The sequence below is a fragment of the Cydia pomonella genome, chromosome 5, assembly GCF_033807575.1.
Source record: "Cydia pomonella isolate Wapato2018A chromosome 5, ilCydPomo1, whole genome shotgun sequence".
Classification (NCBI taxonomy): Eukaryota; Metazoa; Arthropoda; class Insecta; order Lepidoptera; family Tortricidae; genus Cydia; species Cydia pomonella.
Window position 1 is genome coordinate 15105895 of NC_084707.1, and position 20923 is coordinate 15126817.

The 20923-nt window shown below is 36.4% G+C and overlaps 2 protein-coding genes across 2 annotated transcripts; one reads left to right on the plus strand and one right to left on the minus strand.

The window, feature by feature from the left end:
* Positions 1-7016: 7016 nt before the first annotated feature.
* On the plus strand, positions 7017-18012 carry LOC133517803 (aromatic-L-amino-acid decarboxylase-like). The gene is made up of 5 exons (XM_061851233.1): positions 7017-7298; positions 12442-12562; positions 13040-13153; positions 16243-16362; positions 16552-18012. Exons 1-5 carry the CDS (start codon positions 7219-7221, stop codon positions 17617-17619), a joined length of 1503 nt encoding a protein of 500 aa, XP_061707217.1. The 5' UTR covers positions 7017-7218; the 3' UTR covers positions 17620-18012.
* A 785-nt stretch (positions 18013-18797) lies between these two features.
* Positions 18798-20631, minus strand: LOC133517804 (uncharacterized). Its single transcript, XM_061851235.1, has 2 exons — positions 20020-20631; positions 18798-19114 (listed from the first exon to the last, which is right to left on the minus strand). The coding sequence occupies exons 1-2, from the start codon at positions 20189-20191 to the stop codon at positions 18984-18986; spliced, it is 303 nt and encodes a 100-aa protein (XP_061707219.1). The 5' UTR covers positions 20192-20631; the 3' UTR covers positions 18798-18983.
* Between the last annotated feature and the right edge of the window lie 292 nt (positions 20632-20923).

The window sequence follows — 20923 nt, forward strand, 5'->3', positions numbered from 1 at the left end:
CCGAACCACGACACTTATGATTCCACATCGTAATGAGCTGATGGTTAAGGCCTTACGATATGCTTTAGTTGAACATGCGTCGACTGTAATGATGAACATATTCGATAATCTTATTGGTATGTTACCCAAATAAGCATGGTGTAAATTTGCTTGTTCATATTTCGGTCTCTAGACTACTAAATAATCATGTACTTATTTCAGATTCTTCTACGGGAAAAATGATTTTGGAAATGTTACTAGCCGATGATGGAACTAACATGTCGGATGTGCGTCATATTCTTCAAAACGAAATTGGCTACAACGTATCGTCGCGCGCACTTAGTCCTCGGAAAGATCATGTGAGGCTAGCCCACCATACATCGGCGATACTTGCTTTGCCAGTCAACGTACCAGATGAATCTGAAAAGAATGAAAAGCATAATGTTATTCTCACATCAGATTGTGGAATGGACATACGCACTTACAGAATAATTTTTATTAATAACAGCCATAGTAGGGACGAGATGTAAGTTACATTTACGTTGCTTGTTAACGTGTTTGTAATATTTAATTTTCATTTTATTAAATTATTTCGGATTTAAATCAATTACATTTATTTAACATAACGAGACGTGGCACTATCTATCACCTTTTCTCGGACTATTTCGTCTCATTTCTAAGCCCTCATTGCTTCGTCCCAGATAACACCAGAGAACTCAAATTCACAGGATAATAAGAATAATACGATGCTGTGATACCTATGTAGATGAATAGTGTATTTACATAATGTAGTTAAGAAGCATGAAATATATTAAGTTTCATCCATAATCGAGTGAAGTTCTTACATTCAACTAACACACGACTGGCTAAGGGCACGTCCCGGCATTTTTTAAGCTGAATTATTAGTGAATAGTTTGATGGACAAAACTTAATTAAATATTTTGTTCTATATGAAATAAAATTGGGTAAACGTGTAGGTAGTTGAGTGCATTATATTTTCAAGGGGTTATGGAGCTAGAAGAGCCTAGAAGACCAAAAAGCTATTTATGAGTGGTCTTGCTCTTCTGGTCATCATATTTGCAAGAAACTATTGTCGAGTTTGGTATCAAATGAAAGTGCTCGGTTTACACATTTATATTGTTGTTTTTTTAAATTTACGTTTTTGAAGTATCATCAAGATAAAACTAAATAAAATAAACATAATATAGAGGCATTTGACATGTGACAAGGAAGGTTACGACTTACCATATATACTGTTTGTTTTAACTTTTAATCTTTCTTTTTTTATTCTACGTCGGTGGCAAACAAGCATACGGCCCGCCTGATGGTAAGCAGTCTCCGTAGCCTATGTACACCTGCAACTCTGTGGTGACTTAAATATATAAGTTAAGGACTCCACAGACTGCAATAAATCGCACGCGGTTTTCGATCCTTTGCCGACGTAAGTAATATGGCGAACCGGGAGCTCTCAGTTCGGGGCGAACTACTAGTACTTTAAATTTAAAATACGATTTGACCACTCACTGACACAAAATCTAGGATGCTTCGCGATATCCTAGAATAGCTGAAATTTGGCATGGACCCTAGGATTTACATATACAGCTGTAAATTCGGATTGAGTTTTGTTTCTATTTATATTATCCTAGCGAACTACACAGGCTTCTGTATGTTGTTACAAGTATTCCTTATTACAATAATGGTACAATACGTTTTGCTACACTATCCAGAGCTCTTGAGGAGGACACATGGAGGAAGCTGTGTTCACGACTAGAGACCTGCATTCGTTATGCTGCTACCAACATCGTAAACAATTGGAAGGTGGGCAATAAATTATTGGGCGACAACTATGAAGTTGAAACGTATGTTAGAAGAACCAACAAAGCGCTTTACACACCTTCCTGAATTTAGTAACTGACGACAGAGACGCCGCTATACCGTACGTGATAATGACACACGATGAAGATATCTCTCATTTCTACGTATTGCTGCGACCGTTTTCAGTTAAGTGCTAAATACAGAAAGGTGTGTTAAGCAAGCTAGACGAAAGTGCATGGACGACCGTGCGAAATTGCCTTTTCACACAAACGTAGTCCTCATTTTCTTCTCTATATATTAACATTATTGAAAATATTTTGACACAATTTGTTTTATATCAACCAAATTATATCTAAAATAAAATACCCAAAGCATTTTTTTTCGTATTATATGAGTTAAGGGCATCCTAATTCTAATAATAACCAACATTCGAAAAAGTCAAGAGAAGGGGCATAGTTGTATACATATGGTTATATACATCAAATTATGTAAAATGTATTTTCCATAATGTTAATAACCAGAGAGGAAAATGGGCACGTTAGTATTGATAAGCAATCACGGTCGTCCCTTTTCCTCTTAACTCCCAATTGTATTTAAGTTAAGGGTCACAATGTAGTGAAAAAACTTAGATATTTAAGGTTACAATCCAATACTAAAGTGCGTTCAAAGTTCGTTTGGTATATAAACAAACAAGCCGATAGGATAACCATAAACTACAGATGAACCATCATATAGGTTTTATTCCAAGCGCCCTTTGATCTATATCGTGCAGCCTGTGGGTGAGTTTCACACAGAAGGCCTATAATACACTGCGTGTACAATACAACAACGTCCTTAGAATGCTGTTGAGGCGACCTAAACACTGCAGCGCATCGGGCAGGTTCGCCGAGGCTAGAACCGACGACTTCTTTGCCATAAGGCGAAAAAGAATTGCCTCACTGCTTGGGAGAGTGCGCGGAAGCAGCAACAGCATGCTAAGGACGTTGGCCGATCGCCTCGACTGCCCGCTCACAAAATACTGGGTTGATGTGATTATTGGGAGGGACAAATAGGGTAAGACCCAATACCTACTAGGTTAAGTTTCCTGTAGATATATATTTATTCATAAGACTAACATAATTTTTTAAGAAGCTACTAACCAATTTCTATGGATTATGGTCCGAAATAAACAATTTTTATTATTATTATTTATTTATTTATATGCCTATGGCCATTCCTCATCATCATCCTCAGTTATTCCAACGTTTTGCCATGGCTCACTTCGGAAGCCAGGAGTCCGCTCGGCAAACTAACTCTAAGAATTGGCACAGGCATTATTTTAACAAAGGAAGTCGTTCCATGTGACCATCCAACTCAGAGGCAGAGAAACTACAGGCCTCAATCGGATGAGTCGATGTATTCCTTCATCGAAAAGAGACTGGTACGCCTCAAATGATATATCGAACATAAGTTTCTAATAAATGTGGTACGAGTCAGGGTTTCGAACCCGCTACCTTCCTTCGATTCGAAAGTGGCACGCCGTACCGCTAGGCTACCAACGGTTTCATTTGGCCAATCCTGCTGTCCATAAATCTAGAAATGGAATTCAGGAAGGAAGCGATGGTTTTCCATGAAGATGTGGCAGAGCGCATCGGAAGGCGAGACGCCGGTGCCGGCACCGCGGGCTGCCCTTGACCACTGAAGACACGCTTCAGCAGCCGCGAACGGCGGCGCACAAGATTTATTACGACAAATATGTATTGCACTTGCACATGGATTACTGTGTCAATGAACTTTTCATCGTTTTTACTTTGTTTATTTAAAATAAATAATTATTTCCTCTTAATAAACCGTAACATGATCGGTGGCGACATAGCAGTGTTCTGCTGCATCACCTGTTCCGGTGTAAGATTCGGCAGACTCCCACCGAAACCCCTACCCAAGTAGCCGCTGGCTACGAAGCTGGGTCCTGGGTTAGAATCCTGGTAAAGACATTTATTTGTATGATGATACTTACTGCCGTAACCGTAATAATAACCAGCATTATGGGTTGGTCGCGGTTCACTAATGAATTTATAAAAAAGTTTTCCCAAATTAGGGTTTCCTAAAAAAATATCTGGCAAATAAGTACTATTTTTTGCTATCGCTGTATAAGAAGGGTCAAAAAAGGCGAGGCGTGAGTTAAAGGAATACGTCACGAGCATTTTTGACCTACTTATACAAAGTTGCGTACAATACTTTTCATACGAATCAAGAAAAATAATACTTTAAACTAGTGGAATCATATAGGTATTACCAAAAGTATTACGCGCCCAGCCCGGCTGGTCAGCGACATCGACACCTTCTTGTAACTCATGAGATCCTGGTACTCGCTCTTTGGTAAATTAAATTTTCAAACAATTTTTTTTCTCGATTTTTGCCACAGTAGCCTATGGAGACTAACAAGCAACGCTTAGCGGTCCTCGTACTCTATGGGTGTTGCTATATTACGGGTGTCACATGCGTGTTTCTGACTTATGAAGCAAATGAATATTTCGTAGGTTGGCATTAATGCACTTAGTTTGATTTTCATAGATTGGTAGAAAATTAAAAAATCAGGAGAAATAATTCGTGTAGTTTTGAAAATTGGCATAGTTATACCTTGTGGTCTCCAGATAAACATACTAAAAGACCTCGAGAGTGGGGGTTGTGTCGTGGAAGTAGAGCTTAGTAAAGATTTCCAAGGAAAACTAAAGCGAACCTGATCGATCTAGCCGTTTTTGATTTTTTGCAAAAAACTCTATGTTGACGGGTCACTACGGAGCCCTATACTGAGCATGGCCCGACATACTCTTGGCCGGTTTTTTTATGTTTGTTCAGCAGGTGACTAAGCTGGGTTATTCTAAACAAAAAAATTGAGATATGATGAACAAATACGAAAAAACTATGTATTCTTAAATCGTCTATCTTTTGTCTCTCTGTTAACTTAAACATCCTGTAGCTTCTAAAGTATTGATCGTAGAGTAAAAATAAACATAACCAAATTTGTAGGGAATTTTATGGTACCTAAAACTTTTGTCCTAATACTGTAGTAATCATAATGCTATTCGTAAAGATACCCCCTTCAACCTTCAACCCCCCTCTACACCCTCAGCACAACCCCCACCCTCGAGGACTTTTAGTTTGTTTATCTGGAAAGCACAAGGTATAAGTATACCAATTTTCAAAACTACACGAATTAGTTCCCCTGATTGCCCATATTCGGGTTAATTTTCTTGGGCTAATAGCGATTTTAAAGCACAAGTGCTGTTATGAGGAATAGACAGTATAGGTTTTTTTTCAAACCTTTTATGTATATTCTTGTATTCGTGTTCATGAATATATAAATATTGATTGATGAATATATTAATAAGGACATAAAGTTTAAATTAGTAACTAAGTCAAATGGACGGAAACTAGAGCTGGACGATAACTAGCGCAACAACCCTATATTTCACTATTCGTTGGTTTTATACTTTGGAATACCTGTATCATACAAGTTACAATAAATTATTACTATTTATTTCTTCATAAAGCTGTAACTTGCATTTAAAAATTGTGAATAGGTACTTATACATATTATTTCCAGTTAGAATCACGAGCTCTTTCGACCCTAGTAAAGTGTATCCAAAATTTCATTAAATTGTTATTTGTCCGTTAGATTATGGTCATAGAAGACAAAAAAATTGAGGACAGTATCTTGGTAAAAATGGAAAAAGCTCGTGAATTTGAGTAGAAATTATATAAAAAATAAAATGTCTAACACCAAAAAAAGAAATAGAAATTTAAATAGAGATGCATATTTGCTAAATTTGCGAAATAAAAATTTGATCAAACATCTTTTTGGAATATAAGTTTTGCCATTAAAAAACGTATGCTAAATGAGTTTTTGCCTTAATATAGGTAATTTGACAAAGTAAAATGATGCCAAAATTGCCAAATGATTTAATGTGAACCAAACAAATTAATTGTGAAGTGTAAGTTTGCCAAAGGTTCATTTGGGAATTGAAACTACTTATTGCGATATGTTTTTTGGAAGTGAAATTTGGCGAAAAGTATTATAAAACCGTTGGTGGCTACGGCTACAGTGTTTGTCTTCTAATTCAAAGCCAGGGGTAATGTTTTTATACAAATAACTCAATAATTTTGTTATTTGTTACCAATAAACTCATCATAAACTGATAAACAAGAGACTGCGATACTAATTAATCCATTTCTTAGGTAAGATTTACATTCAGAACCTAATTCACAAAGCAGTTTGGAAATTAGTTATCATGTTTGAATCCGAAAAATATCTAGGAAAACTGAATTAACCCGAGTATTGTTAACCAATCACAATCAATGTAAATCAATCAAGACTATCCTTCTGATGCAAAATAGGAAGGTATACAATATAATATTAATTATACACCGTGATTTTTTTTTATTTGCGTTAATTTCAAGGGCGCATTCCTGAGCTTAAATTATGTAACTTTCTCAAAGAAACCGGTATTCTAAGTAACTCCATTTCGGAGATAATCATTAATTATTTTTTATCTTATAAGGACCTTACGAGCAAGCAAGTGCACTTGCCTTAGGGCCCGTTTAGATATTGATTAGTGTTTAGTACGAGATCATACATTTGCTGCTAAACGTAAGTACCTACTACCTCGGACGATCGATGTTCGAAATGACACTGATATGTCACAGTTTTCAATTGTTTGGTTGAGCTAAATTTAATTCCCGTATTATAACAACGCTATATGAAACATTTAATTACTTTTTATAAAAATAAAAATAACAAGTTTTTTTAAATTAACTATGCCATTTACTTTCCTTAAACGTACTTACATAATATGTAGGTATATTATACCCCGAAGTTAACGGAATTCAATAAAAACACGATGTATATGTATAATATGAATTACTACATCTTTCTCTTTGTACGGCTTGTAGCAATAGGAAGTTAACTATTAATATAATATCGTTTCTAATACCGTTCGTCAAACAAACATCAACCCTATCTGCAACCCCCTCCACCGACCTACCTCCTTTGGTAACTACTCTCTTCTTGTAGGTATTACCAAGATATCATAGCAGCATGTATTTAGTTGTAAGAACAGCAAGAAGGCAATCAAACGTTGAGACAAGTCGCGCGCACCTGTGAACTCGCAATTCTTATTGTAGAAAGCTTATTGCGCGTGCACGTATAAATCCAGCTCCCGGGCATCGAGACACCATTGTCACGCAGATCGCCATCTCGGCAAGTCTTAATTAACTTGGTTGATTAAATCTTGCCCATCGGATTAACCTAACGACTTGCTTTAACCGTTTTATGTTCGGCTTTCAAACTGAGTCCAATTAGATGCTAGTCTAATTTTATGATTTATTCCAATACTTATATTTTCATTTAATTCAACTTTAAAGCGGTAGTGCTTGTGATTAAACATGAATTCTACGGAGTTTCGGGAGTTCGGCAAGGCAGCGATCGATCTTATGGCGGATTACTACGATTCAATTCGAACAAGGTAGGTAACAACGTCGGTTCATATTTGTTATATTTATTTATAATGCACGACATGTAGGTTAATCTATGTATACTAATACAGGAGGTTTATTTAGTCACCTGCAATAATTTACGGGGTGAATACTTAGGTCATACTGAACAAATTTTACTATGAGATCAACACCGAAATTGCGCAAAAAAAGTACTCTCCCATAGAAAATGTCAAGATCAGACAGCTAAAATGGATGAAACAGCCGATTTTTTTGGCGATTTCGGGGTTTGTCCTATAGTAAAAGTTGCTCAGTATGACCTATATATTCACCCCGTAAATTATTGCAGGTGATTAAATAAACACCCTGTATAATATAAAAAATAAGCAACCAAGTTCCAGAGTAGAGTCGATCCAAACTAACTCTGCATGGCATGTACAATGACACAGTGAGACAAAGTAATTAATTATGACGTTTTTAATGACACTCTCTCACTTGGTTCTGTTAAAGTAGTTGCGAAGTTATCTTAGACGGGCCTCTAGATACGATCCGGACAAGATAAAAACGTTGAAACACCTCTTCTCCCTTTTGGAAGTCACTAAAATATTATACTGTACTATATGTGAGAAGTTTACTTCTAGATAAGTGTGTTTGGGCTTTATTGTGGTTTTCCACATAAAAACTGACAGCTTTTAGACTCGAGTGCATCCACCTTAAGCAACCAACATCAATTATATTTATTTTTAATAATAATTGAACATAAAAGTAGGTAGGTATACTTATCAAATGTAGGATCAATAATAAAAAAAAAACTAAATTGGTTATCGATTTAGATTATTTTCGATTCGTTCTTTGGATAAGTTGCTCTCAAATACAATATGTATCCCACCACGGGGCTTTAAATGCAGGGGTCGAATCTACTCACTAAATCGAGCTACTTTTAAGTACTATAGGACCAAGCCCGAACGGCGAAAATATTTTTAACAAAATCAAGATATTTGCAACATGAATGGTCCAGGACGTGGTACTCCTTAATGGCGGAAAAACTAGGCTCCGGAATTACACCTGGCTCCAAAATAAAAGGATCGGACCTTTCGAGGCGACACTGGTGCAAACTCAACAGGCTTCGTACCGGCCACGGACGTTGCGCTCAATATAAACACCGCTGTGGATGGGTGGACTCTCCTGCTTGCGCTTGCGGTGCTGAAACCCAGACTATCCAGCACATAATTGAAGACTGCCCCATATTGCGCTACATTGCCGGTCCTCCAGAAGACCTGATATCCCTGTGCGACGAAGCCATCAAATGGCTGACTGGTCTTTGTGTTGACATTTAAAAAAAAATAGTTATTATATGCTTCTATATTATGTTATGCCATACGATTAAATTAAAATAACCAAACCACATTTCCCGATAAATTTCCCTTCAATAAATTAAATTAAATTAAAATAAATCATTTTAATTCAGACTTTAAAATCCATATATTTTGTTAATTAATATTACTTAAACTAGGAAACTTATAAACTAAGTGTTAGTCTAATTGCAACATACCTATTTACCATAAAATTAAAAGCAGAGATTAAAACAGATACCTACTGGATTATTTTATACTGCCCGTTACAATGCTAACTCAATGCCTTAATATAGGGCAGTCTAGGCGTCCAGAGCCTACCATCCTCAGGATGCTGTTTTATTGCTCCCTCTCACTCGTCTCAGCCTTCGTTTCTCTCTTTAGGCTACCCTCTTGCGTCTACTAAACTGTTTCAAATGTCAATTATAGTGTTTTTGATACAGGAAGGGTACGCTGATAGATATTTTCTCAATACAATTTTGCGAGATTTGGCGTTTTTAGGTAATAAATTGTATGGAGATGACATCTATCAGCGTGCCCTTCCGGTTTGAAAAATACTATAAATAGCTCCTTAATTAATTGCAAAGTAAAAAACCCCAATTATAGACATTTATGTTCACCCTACCAGTTACGTGACTTAATTGAAATCTAAACAACGTAATGTTATGACTTATGAAACGATCATGCCGAATTAGGCCTACAATTCGACAAGCATGCTGTATATACAATACATTTAATTATATTTCTTACATCCTCATACATATAATTACATTCCAACGGACGCTTCTTAGTACCGAAAATAAGTAAAAGAGTAATCAAACCAAATCAACACATCAAACCACGCCATTACATAGAATCAATTTGTTATAAACAGAGATCGGACAAATTTGCGTCATTGCTCGCAATAATGTGGACATGACTCCAAAATTAATCAAATATGTAATCATTTAATTACTTTCTTACTTGACTTAAATTTTAATTCCTAGTCAATAAATACAAAAGTTTGTTAAAGTATAGCTAGATTTATTAAAGAAAATAATCAGTATTTTTTCCAAATTTTCTGCAGTCAGTCTATTTCTTTTTACATCAAAATATACTTAAGTGCTGAAAAACTCCGCTTGCACTCCACTGATGTTAATGGGGCAAACTTAAGTAGTTTTATAGGAATATTATTATTCCAGTATAATTCAGAGTTTATTTTCTGTTCTAAGTTGTGGGCGATAACCTCAAAATCGGGATAAACTAAACAAGACTGACTGCAGAAAATTTGGAAAAAATACTGATTATTTTCTTTAATAAATCTATACTTTTTAGCGATAAAACCGCCTGTTGTTACCTGGTTCTATTTTCCTTTAAAATTCATTTGTAGTTTTACATGTATGTAAAATGTATAATTGTTGGTGCAATAAAGAATATTTACTTACTTACTTACTTTAACAAACTTTTGTATTTATTGACTAGGAATTAAAATTTAAGTCAAGTAAGAAATTAATTAAATGATTACATATTTGATTAATTTTGGAGTCATGTCCACATTATTGCGAGCAATGACGCAAATTTGTCCGATCTCTGGTTATAAATGAACGTCTAGAGCCAAACAAAAAAAGTAAAAACAATATGGCAGTATAATACATTTCCACGATGTTCTTGTTATAGGTTAACGCTCACTTATAATGTTATTCAAAGAAAAACATTCATTTTACGTTTTTAAGTACTAAGTATCAAAATTGCAAAAATAACCTCGAAGCAGTATAAACTTTTTATTCCAATTCCTTCAATTGTAACATTCCCAAATGACGTAAGTACGCCAAAGTTAATAGGAATAATAGCGAACGAATAGAGTCGCTATATATTTTACATATAATAATTACATATTTATTTTATAAATAACACAAAAATAGGTTTTAAAGGAACTAAATTAAAACACAGATAATTAAAATATATAGACTTAAAATACATAAAAATTGAATTTAAACTAAATCTAAAGTAAAGGAAAATACATATATATTTATATTTTATTTACATGTACTTTTGTATAGTCATTAGTCATTTTGTATAGTATAGTCAAACTTAAAAACTAAATCTAAATATTAACAATACTCTATATGTACAGTCAGCGTCAAATACTTCGTAGCAGTCAATGTGGCCAAATATTTCGGTACACCATACTAAATATATGGTGTACCGAACTATTTGGCTACTTTGGTTGCTTTGGTTGGCAAAGTATTTGACGCTGACTGTACTAGGGTCGACAGGTACCCGGGTAAATGTGCCTAGCACGCTGCTGGCGTTTCCTCTTTGGACGGTCAACGAAATATGCTGGACTAAATATGCGCCGGACCTGGGGTCGCCGCTTTTTTCTCGGCGGCGTTAACCCAACTTCCTTATAAATCTTTTAGCATCCGCGCACCAAGGGCCACTGGTCTCTACGGCTACTGGTACAAAATCGAAGGTCGGCACCAGATTTGAGTATTTAGCCCGTTTCAATTTGGCGGCGTAACCCACTAGATGGCAAACCCTCCTATACGAAACAGAACCAGCGTGAAGAGTAGGGACAGCACCTGCTTAGAAGCGTGAATTGTTTTCGCTTTCGATTCCAGTCACGAGATGGTACTCGGTCTCTATTGTACCTACTGCTCGGACTCCAACAGTTCACCAGACCAATTAAATTACATTAATAAATGTATTTATCATCAGACTTACAACGAAAATTATAGCACATTCAAACACAGAAACCTATTTTCTAAATCTAACTTGTAGGTACTCGATTACAGACAAACAGACAGGTCAAACTATGTATATTAAAGCTTGTGGAAAAACAAAATTGCCAAACGCAATTAACATATCTCTTCAAGTGGCATACGTCGTTTTTGTTAAATCATATTTCAAATTTAAATCTAGCCGTACCACGACTGCCTTAGCAATAAGTTAGCAGTGTCAAACTGACATATTCTCTAACGTCTGCGTTACATGCTTTCTATACATCTCGCTCGCACTAATATGCAAGTACGACTAGTACCTACGAGTGAGATGCATAGAAAGTAAGTTACGGCACACGCTAGCGAATATGTCAGTGTTAAACTGCTGGTGGTAGCCGTTCTGTTGCCTCATTAAATAAATTTCAGCACCCGGACCCAGTCTCAGTGCTAATCATCCGAGACACGAAAGATTCCGACAATTTTATCTTATTATGCCTCTAATTGTCTACAAACCTGACATTAACCAGGTTAATTAGTACGCTGCGATAGTCAAATACCTACATCGACGGATACACAATTTTCCTCCTATTGTTTGAGTCATACAAAGCAGTTTTTGCTGTTGAGTCCAGCAAATTCAGCAGAAATGATTATGAAATGATTGCTATTACAGCACCGGTCATTGTGTCGGTATTCAATCCACTGGTATAATCAAAGATTAATTACATGTACTTCCCTACTTCCTGTAATACTTCAAATTGTAACATATAGTCATTCGTCTTTGATTAGGTCAGGGTGCCTAGCCAAGATACCAATCGTAGCAATCGTTTGCGCCGTGGCGAACATTAGGCTAATGTATCTCTGTTGCACTAATATAGAATGGAGTGATGTTCAATTCAATTCATTTATTTTGCCTGAACATAAACAGTTGCATAGTTACATTTAGATAGAAAGAGATTACCGTTTCGTTCACGACGGCGCAAACGATTAGCATCTGCAATAATTCAGATTTGGGTGTTTCTTGATTAAGGATCCGCGAGATTGGCTCCATTTGTATTGGATTGTATAAATGGAAGATGGTTAACATTATTCTTTAGATTTCATATTTAACCAATATTGTTTTGCAGGGATGTGCTGCCATCAGTTGAACCAGGATATTTATTGAAAATGCTGCCAGAAAACGCTCCCGAAGAGCCAGAAAACTGGAAAGATGTCCTAAAAGATTTCAATGAAGCAATAATGCCTGGCGTCTGTATTTTTTACTGTTACTTTAAAACTTGCTAAAATGTTATTTTAATATGTAACTATAACTATTTACTCGTACCTTCAATATAGCTGTTTCTATTGAATTTATTGTATAGAGGGTTACATCGATATACACTCCGCGTGTGAGCTCCGAGGATTTGGGTGCTGAAAAATCAGAATCAGTCTGTGCAACGGGCGCAGAAGCTTTGAGTCGAGAGGAGTTTCGTTTCATGTACTCTGAGCTAGTTATCGATTGGAAATTTTGTTTTCCCTGTTCGTATTGTTGCACGCACAAATCAACGAACGCCTGTTATAATTAATGAGCAAAATTTTATAAGAATGACTAGAAAGCTTAAACCAGGCCACCCATCTATACAAATATTTGGGACACCTTTTGTTGCAATAAATCATAAACAAATTAAGAACTAGCAATTTCCTTAAATAACCATGTAGCCAACTATAATTTAATTTGTATTGCAGATAACCCATTGGCACTCGCCTCAGTTCCACGCGTTCTACCCGACAGCAGTTTCTTACCCCGGCATCGTCGGGGGCCTGCTCAGCGATAGTCTCGCTGTCATTGGATTCAGTTGGGTTAGTTTATATAATTATTTTACCAAGATAGTCGGCGCAACCCAAGATCTCATATTTGACAGTTATGGTAAATCCTAGGGATTAGCTCCATAGCCTCCATATAAATATTTATTATTAAGGGTCAATTCATAACTGTCAAATATTGTGATCTTAGAAATTTTCCACTATAGTTAGTCCACAACAAGCTCGGCCGAATTTCACCTTCCCATACAAACAACTTCCTAATGAGGTACCTATATCTATGCCTGTAATTAATTTATATAGCTCTAGCTTATAAAACAAACGAAATAGAGCAAAACCAAGTTTTGTATGATAAACTAAAAATCGCTGTATTTTTGTTACTTGTTTGAACTCGTGTAGCTTGTGAAATGTTTTAATTACGGCTATCATTTTGATGTCATCTTTTACCTGATATTTTGTACTATGATTTAACAAAAAAAAAAACTTCAGGTCAACGACCTCGTTTTAGAAAAAAAAGATAAAATGTGAAAAAAAAGTACAATTTTGAAAACAATTCTTATCTTTGTTATTAATTCTCGAGTAATTGTGGATAATTCTCTGAGACATTTATGCTTTGAATTTATGCCCTAATTCATAAGCTATCGAATGATTATGATTTTTTAAACGTACGGTAGGTAAATGGACAGATATAGTACATAAACAAGTGCAGTAGTGTTTGGCATCATAAAACTTTGAAAGGGTGCATTTTTAAAATGGTTGTGAATAAACATAGGTATGGGGGGTGATTTGTCGATAAAATTCATCGTACTATACGTGGTTAACGGCTCCACTATACGTGGACAAACACATTGTATATCTCATCCTATTGTAGGTAAGTGCTAGGTATTGTATTGCGAACGAGCGAACCAGCGACAAAACTCCCGTTAGGTAGTTGGATTCCCTTTATCAGGTCGAGATCGCTCTACTGATCTGCGCTGGAGCGCAAACTCTTTAGGACTATTTCAGCGTCGCAAAACCGTCTCGTGTGATGCGGAAGGGTCCTGGATTTTCCCCAGGCTATCATTCTTCCACACTGTCCTATCACTCTACTGCTCTTAGAGGTATAGAGCCCAAGTCAGAAAAAAAACTTTTGTAAGTAAATACAAAGTTTCTGAACAATCTAGCTAGTCGTTATAAAATGAGAGCGTATCTACGCTTGTATGGAGAACCGAGCTAGCCGCGGACTCTTAACATCTACTACTTAGAATAAAGTAGTTATAGCCCGTCAGCTACTACGACACGCGACATACGAGTACTAATTGCTTGTCACAACGGCATATTAAAACGCTTAAAGTTGTTAAATGTATTGTATTCGCATATTGACTGCCGAAGTAGATGGCGGGGCTATATTGTACTATACTGTTGATAGCAAACTGGATTGTCAAACGATTCCACTGTTACTGTTTTAGATTTACTATACTGTTTTAGATTATCTTACGGTCTAAGCAGTTACGGTCGGACTTTCTCCTCGTACCTAGACAGAATTAAAGCAATTCAGATCAGATTTTTAAAATTCTTAGTAGACAAAAAAACAAAACGGTCATGTAAAAACAGTTACGATAGACTTTTTTCGATTTGTAATGTATTACCAGTACATGAAAAATGCTCACTACTCATAGCCTTAGAACAATATAGACGTGACGAGTTCAAAAAACCATTAAATCACAAACTACAAACAAGAAGCGTTACCAAGGAACTAACTCATCGTAAACTATTGATTCCAAAAACTTGTAACTATTTTGGGAAACGGACTAGGAAATACTTGGTGCCCATGATCTTAAATAATGTTACCGATCAAGTTAGATCCTGTCATGATGTGTCTAAAGTTGATTTTCTCAAAATGGCCCCCCCCTAAGCCAAATCTTGTATCCGCGCCTGTCTGTAGTTTAAGTTTTAACATACCAAGGTTTCAATATACATACGTATGCAAAAGTGGCTATAGTTATTAATATTTACAATACTAGTTGATGGAGGGTAGATTTAGTTTTTTTTTCTGCCAACAAACTGTACTGCAGTTTGGCAGATTAGTAGTTTAAGGCTTTTTGTAATCTTCTTTTGATTCAAATAAATTAAAAAAAAAAAAAAAAAGACGTGCTTATCAAAACAGAGCCGAGTTAGAAATCTTACATGCATACATTTGTCCATTCCTATTTTTACACAAATTAAGTATTTATGTTGTCTATAATAAAGAAATAATAATAAGGCGTAGGGATGTGACGACCCCATCGCCCGCTGGTTTTACCAGTGCAATCAGTCAACGCAGGGCAGCTTGTGGCGAGCTGTTGGGGAATAGCGACCTCACGTACCCGAGTGCTCCTGGGGAGTTCTGTTAGCCGCAAGGAGGGTGGGTGGGACAGGATTCTCTGCCTCTGGCTTGCCTTAGCCGGCCAGAGTGGAGTCGTTAGAGCTATAAGCTCCAGGGGTGGAAGTGAAAAATTGCATAAGACGCGAGTTGGCACAGTGGCTGCTCGCAGCCACTGGGTAGAAAGCGGCGTACACCTCTCGACACCCCTGAGCCGCTCACACCAGTGTTGCCCTTGAGCCATCCTAGATGTCGCTTTTTGTGGGGGCCCATCTTGGGGGGCGAGTCACCGTCTGCCGGAAATAAAATTGAATACCGTTTTATTAGGCAGGCGTCCGGTTTTTTTTATCCCATAGCCCAGTATTTAGTCCATCGCTTTCACCCAATAGCCCAGTTCATTTTAGATTCCATCAACTCTCAAATAGTCCTTACACCCTGGCGGGTGCTGCCTCTGCGTGCGTCCCATGACACGGGCAAGGGCAACATCCGCTAGGTGTACCCCTTACATTTCATTAAAGTGTCAAAAGGGCATCTACGTGTTGGCTTCGGCTCCGCGCACGCCTCCCAAAGGTCCGGAACACCATTGTTCCGTGATGGGAAAGACATTAATTAATAAAAATAATAATACTTGGTGTCACATTACTTTTAGAGTAAATTGTCTTATTACAAGGGACCTCTACGTGTTGGCTTCGGCCCCACGCACGCCTTCAAAATGCCCGGGACCCCATGGTTCCGAGAATTTGTAAGAGACATACAAATAATAATAATTTGTCCTATTTACTTGCAGATGTCAAGCCCCGCATGCACCGAACTGGAGGTGGTAACGATGAATTGGCTGGGAAAGCTCCTCGGCCTCCCTGAGGAATTCCTCAACTGCTCTGACGGCCCTGGTGGTGGTGTCATTCAGGTCTGTGTGGTTGCAACACTATTGTATTTTCAAAGAAATTTAAAATAATACAAAACACATAAATCATAAGGCATCATTATTAGTATACTACCTATGATGATTATCTGTTTAAGTATACCGACGCGGATGTCAAGTTAATTTGAATTTTAAAATTATTGATCATTTTACCAACTCTATAATATTTCGCAGGGTTCCGCTAGTGAGGCAACTTTAGTCGGATTACTCGTTGCTAAAAACAAAACCGTGCACAGACTCATGGCAAACGATCCCAGCCTCGAGGAAGGCGATATCAACGCTAAGCTCGTGGCCTACACGTCGGACCAATGCAACTCGTCGGTTGAAAAATCCGGACTACTCGGTTCCATGAAAATGCGATTACTTAAATCCGACGCAGATGGAAGACTACGTGGAGAGACACTTAAAAATGCATTTGAAGAGGACAGAGCCCAAGGGCTAATACCATGCTATGTCATTGCCAATCTTGGCACGACAGGCACCTGCGCCTTCGACCCCTTGTATGAACTTGGACCGGTGTGCAAGGAAGCAAATGTGTGGCTACATGTCGACGCCGCCTACGCAGGATCAGCTTTCATTTGCCCCGAATACAGAGTACTAATGAAAGGAGTTGAATACGCAGATTCATTTGATTTCAACCCACACAAGTGGATGCTTGTGAATTTCGATTGTTCCGCGATGTGGGTCAAAAATGGATACGATCTAATCAACACTTTCGACATCCAGCGTATTTATTTAGACGATGTTAAGACTAACATTAAAATACCTGATTATCGTCACTGGCAAATACCTCTCGGTAGACGATTCAGGTCTTTGAAGTTGTGGACTGTTTTGAGAATATATGGCGCAGAAGGTATTAGATCTCATCTCAGAAATCAGATCAGCCTCGCTCAACACTTCGCAAAGTTAGTTCGAGCTGACGACCGATTTTTGGTGGAACCCGAGCCATCAATGGGATTAGTGTGCTTCAGGCTTAAAGATGGTGACAGCGCAACACGCAAATTGTTAGAAAATTTAACAGAAAAGAAACAAATCTACATGGTGGCGGCAACTTACCGTGGCAGGTATATAATCCGTTTCGTAGTCTGTTCTCATTTAACAACGAGAGAAGATATTGACCTCAGTTGGAACATAATTAAAGAGGAAGTTGACATGATCGTCACGCCCACGTTACACACCAAAACTCAAATCCCAGCGTTAGAACATATCGACATTAAGAGTTTATGTGAAAAATCAAAGTAATCATAAAATATTTTAATACATATGCAGTCATGCTGAATCATTTTAAATTAATATTACCTTAAGATACCTACCTACTGCCTACAATGTTATGATTGAAATTGTATTTGAAAACTATGCTTATACTTTGATATTGGTTAAATTCGTAGTGCGTAGTATTTTATTTACGTTGTATTTATCTTTTCTTTCGAATAAGAGCACATAATAGGTTCGTGTTTAGTCGTCATATCTTAATGGGGTAAAGTGCCCTATTAATCAGCCACCTAAGAGTTGTTCTGACTTTAACAGATAATAATGTCGTCTGCGGTATCAAGTACCTAATTAATATGGTGTTTTAATAATGTAAAATTTAATTAGTAACCACATAATTCAATTAAATTCACCATAAACACTGCAGTTTGTTTTTTACGATTTATTTTCTAAAGTGAGGACGAAATGCTCTAAGGCGGCCGGTACACTTGTAAGTTTTACTTACGTAAGTAGGGACTGTTGCGTCTAGTGCCTAATTCGTGTAGTATGTATGTAGCTATACTATAGAGTGAGAGATGAATATCATTATCTCATTCTAACAAATAGCTTTGTCCTTACTTACGTAAGTAAAACTTACAAGTGTATCTCAAGCCTAATATCAGCCACTTTCACTTAAAACCTGCCACTACAGGGTAACGATTCAGATCGTTTATTTGAATTTAAATATTGTTTACAAATGTTTTATCATAAGTAATAATAATAATATACTGTAGGTAATAATACGTATTAAGATGGTTATTCTAGAAAAATACATAAAAAAAACAATGCAAAAAATATTACTTTTTTTGTTTATCAACACACATGCGAGGAAAAATCTTTTAGATTAATCAATTTTTAATTGTTAAAACAGTAAAAGGGTAATTAAAAAAATTAAAACTTACATTACCGCACGAGTTCGATAATTATATAACATTAGTGCAAAAGTTCGATAGTTATAATGAGAAAAGCAGGCGAGTTTAATATCTAGGATTATAAGCCTTTTTTTAAAGCGGTTCAATAAGAACCTCATTACGAGCAAGTGTGTTGAAAAAGTTAAAACAGTACTTAATACATATTTCATAAAATGTAAAAATAATAAAGTAATCGTGCATTACACATTGCATATTCATTTCGTGACCTCAGCTTAAAGGACGCATAAAAATAAAGCAAAGTACAGTTTTATGTAAATTTATTATATCAACTTGGTAAACGCAATGAATCACAATTAGGTAGTTAAACCAACCTATTCTTTTGTTTCCGCGTACAATACAACGTTAATTGAAAGTCTATATTCATTTCATCTTCAGCGTTTATGTTGCATCACTATACAACATCAGTCTTGGTTTGTTATTTTCCTATTAAATACAACTGCAGGTATAGGCGACACAAAGTCCGTATGAATATCCTTTTGGCATGCAGTGCTCCTGGCAGACGGCTTCTTCAGTAGGCTCGTCAAATTGGCAGGGTACACGGCCAGGAACCTTGGTTTCTGAAAGAATAAGTATTTATTTTTATCAGGGTTTGAGTTAGTCGTTTGCTACCGTAAAACGGGGTGGCTTTGAAATACAGGGGTGACTTCAAAACCTATTACTACTATTCTTAACCCACAATATTTTTGACAATAGGTATAAATCAATTCAACACAATCTAACTAGTTATACATAGGAACAGTCGAGTAAATAAAGAATCGAGCTTTTATTGTCAGCAATATAAAATTATATGATACCCCATTTTTACCTAGTCTCCCCATTTTACGGTACCTACCTGAAATAAGTTCATAGTTCGCATTTGGAAACATCGACGTAAATGTCATGATGGTAGGTACTTATTGTTAATATTTAATACTGTATTTTTTAAATATCGTATTTGTTATTATTAACGTTGATGTTAATGTATTAACTACCCACTTGCTAAAAAGTAGAAAACCCCGAAAAGAAAACTAAAGTATTTTTTTAATAGGATAATTGGTAAAAAAAAGTTAGAAATAGTTTTTCACATATATAGGTATAATTCGTTATTTACGTTGAAATTAATGGATAAGACTTAAAAAAGTTAAAATCGTTCTAATTATCTTATGACAGTGTGTCGTTAATAATAATTATTTACTCACTTCGGTTGGCATTGGCATAGTATCTACGTACCTACTTTATTAAGAGTATTTTAACATCTATTACCTATTTACCCGGACCATTAAAACGAATAGATTTATACCTAGTTCATCAAAATCGGCTGCGTAATTTTGACACTACGACGAAACAGAAGAAATAAGATAAGGATACACACGTCCAGAAGACACATGTATGTACTTAGTGAAACTACGTGCCTCCCTGAATCTGATTTTAATAAAAATGTAGGTTCGGATATAAAGGCAATTAAAAGTAAAATTTGACTTACCTGTTTCAGATGGCTTAATCGTAGTCTTTTCCGGCAAACTTCCTACAACGGACTGGTCTAACGGTATCACTTCATCTCGTCTCTCGGTAGTTCTTGGCTTCGCGACCGCGATATGCACTAAACAAATTGAAAGGAGCAGAAAAACAATCGTAGGAGTAAATTTCATTTCCATTTTGATGCTTGTATATCGGTGAGCTCACGAGCGGCGACTAAATATTAGCAACAGCAAGTCAATGTTACGAAATAGCGTGTAGACTTGTAGAGGAGGGATTTAATGAACGCAAGTAAAGGAAAGGTCGCTTATATAGGAACAACCGATTTATAAATGCTTAGTGCGGTAGATGCGTCACAACGTTACCAACTTAATGTGCAGTTAACGATGTCGCTACTGTCTATATGTTTCGTATAAACTCGTTCGTTTTTAGATAGTTCAACATTTGACCGCTGCTATTGTTCTGTCAATACGTCCGATTTAGGTTTCGTGGTAAAGTTAACACAATACAATGACTCAGTGTATCGTTTTGCCGGTTTCATTGTTATGGCGTGGACTCATGGTTTTCAACTGAAGCTGACTGAACCAATTATTCATTCATTTCAAGGCTTAATAATTTATGTAATTAAGTCAAGATAGCAATATAAATATCAAATTCAAAGTTTAATGATAATGCTCGATATTTTTCTATATATTAATCTATTTACTAGTGGCTCTGCGAGCTATAAACCTCTCGAACCAGCACGGTAGCACCATTTTGAGAAAAAATGCATAAACTGAATCGAAATATAAAATATAAGTATTGAAACTATTCACAACATCATTATTTATGATAATCGGATAAGAAAAGCAACCACGGTCAATAGGGATGTTTCCTGTATTTAAAATAAATAATTTACACCATGCACGAAA

Bases quoted from the DNA above. Each gene is read 5' to 3' on its own strand.
- LOC133517803 (XM_061851233.1), top strand. From the start codon at position 7,219: ATGAATTCTACGGAGTTTCGGGAGTTCGGCAAGGCAGCGATCGATCTT. The intron at 12,563-13,039 runs GTCTGTATTTTT...TTTGTATTGCAG, and splicing joins ATGAAGCAATAATGCCTGGC to ATAACCCATTGGCACTCGCC. The intron at 13,154-16,242 runs GTTAGTTTATAT...ATTTACTTGCAG, and splicing joins CTGTCATTGGATTCAGTTGG to ATGTCAAGCCCCGCATGCAC.
- LOC133517804 (XM_061851235.1), bottom strand. From the start codon at position 20,191: ATGGAAATGAAATTTACTCCTACGATTGTTTTTCTGCTCCTTTCAATT. The intron at 19,115-20,019 runs GTAAGTCAAATT...TTATTCTTTCAG, and splicing joins GATTAAGCCATCTGAAACAG to AAACCAAGGTTCCTGGCCGT.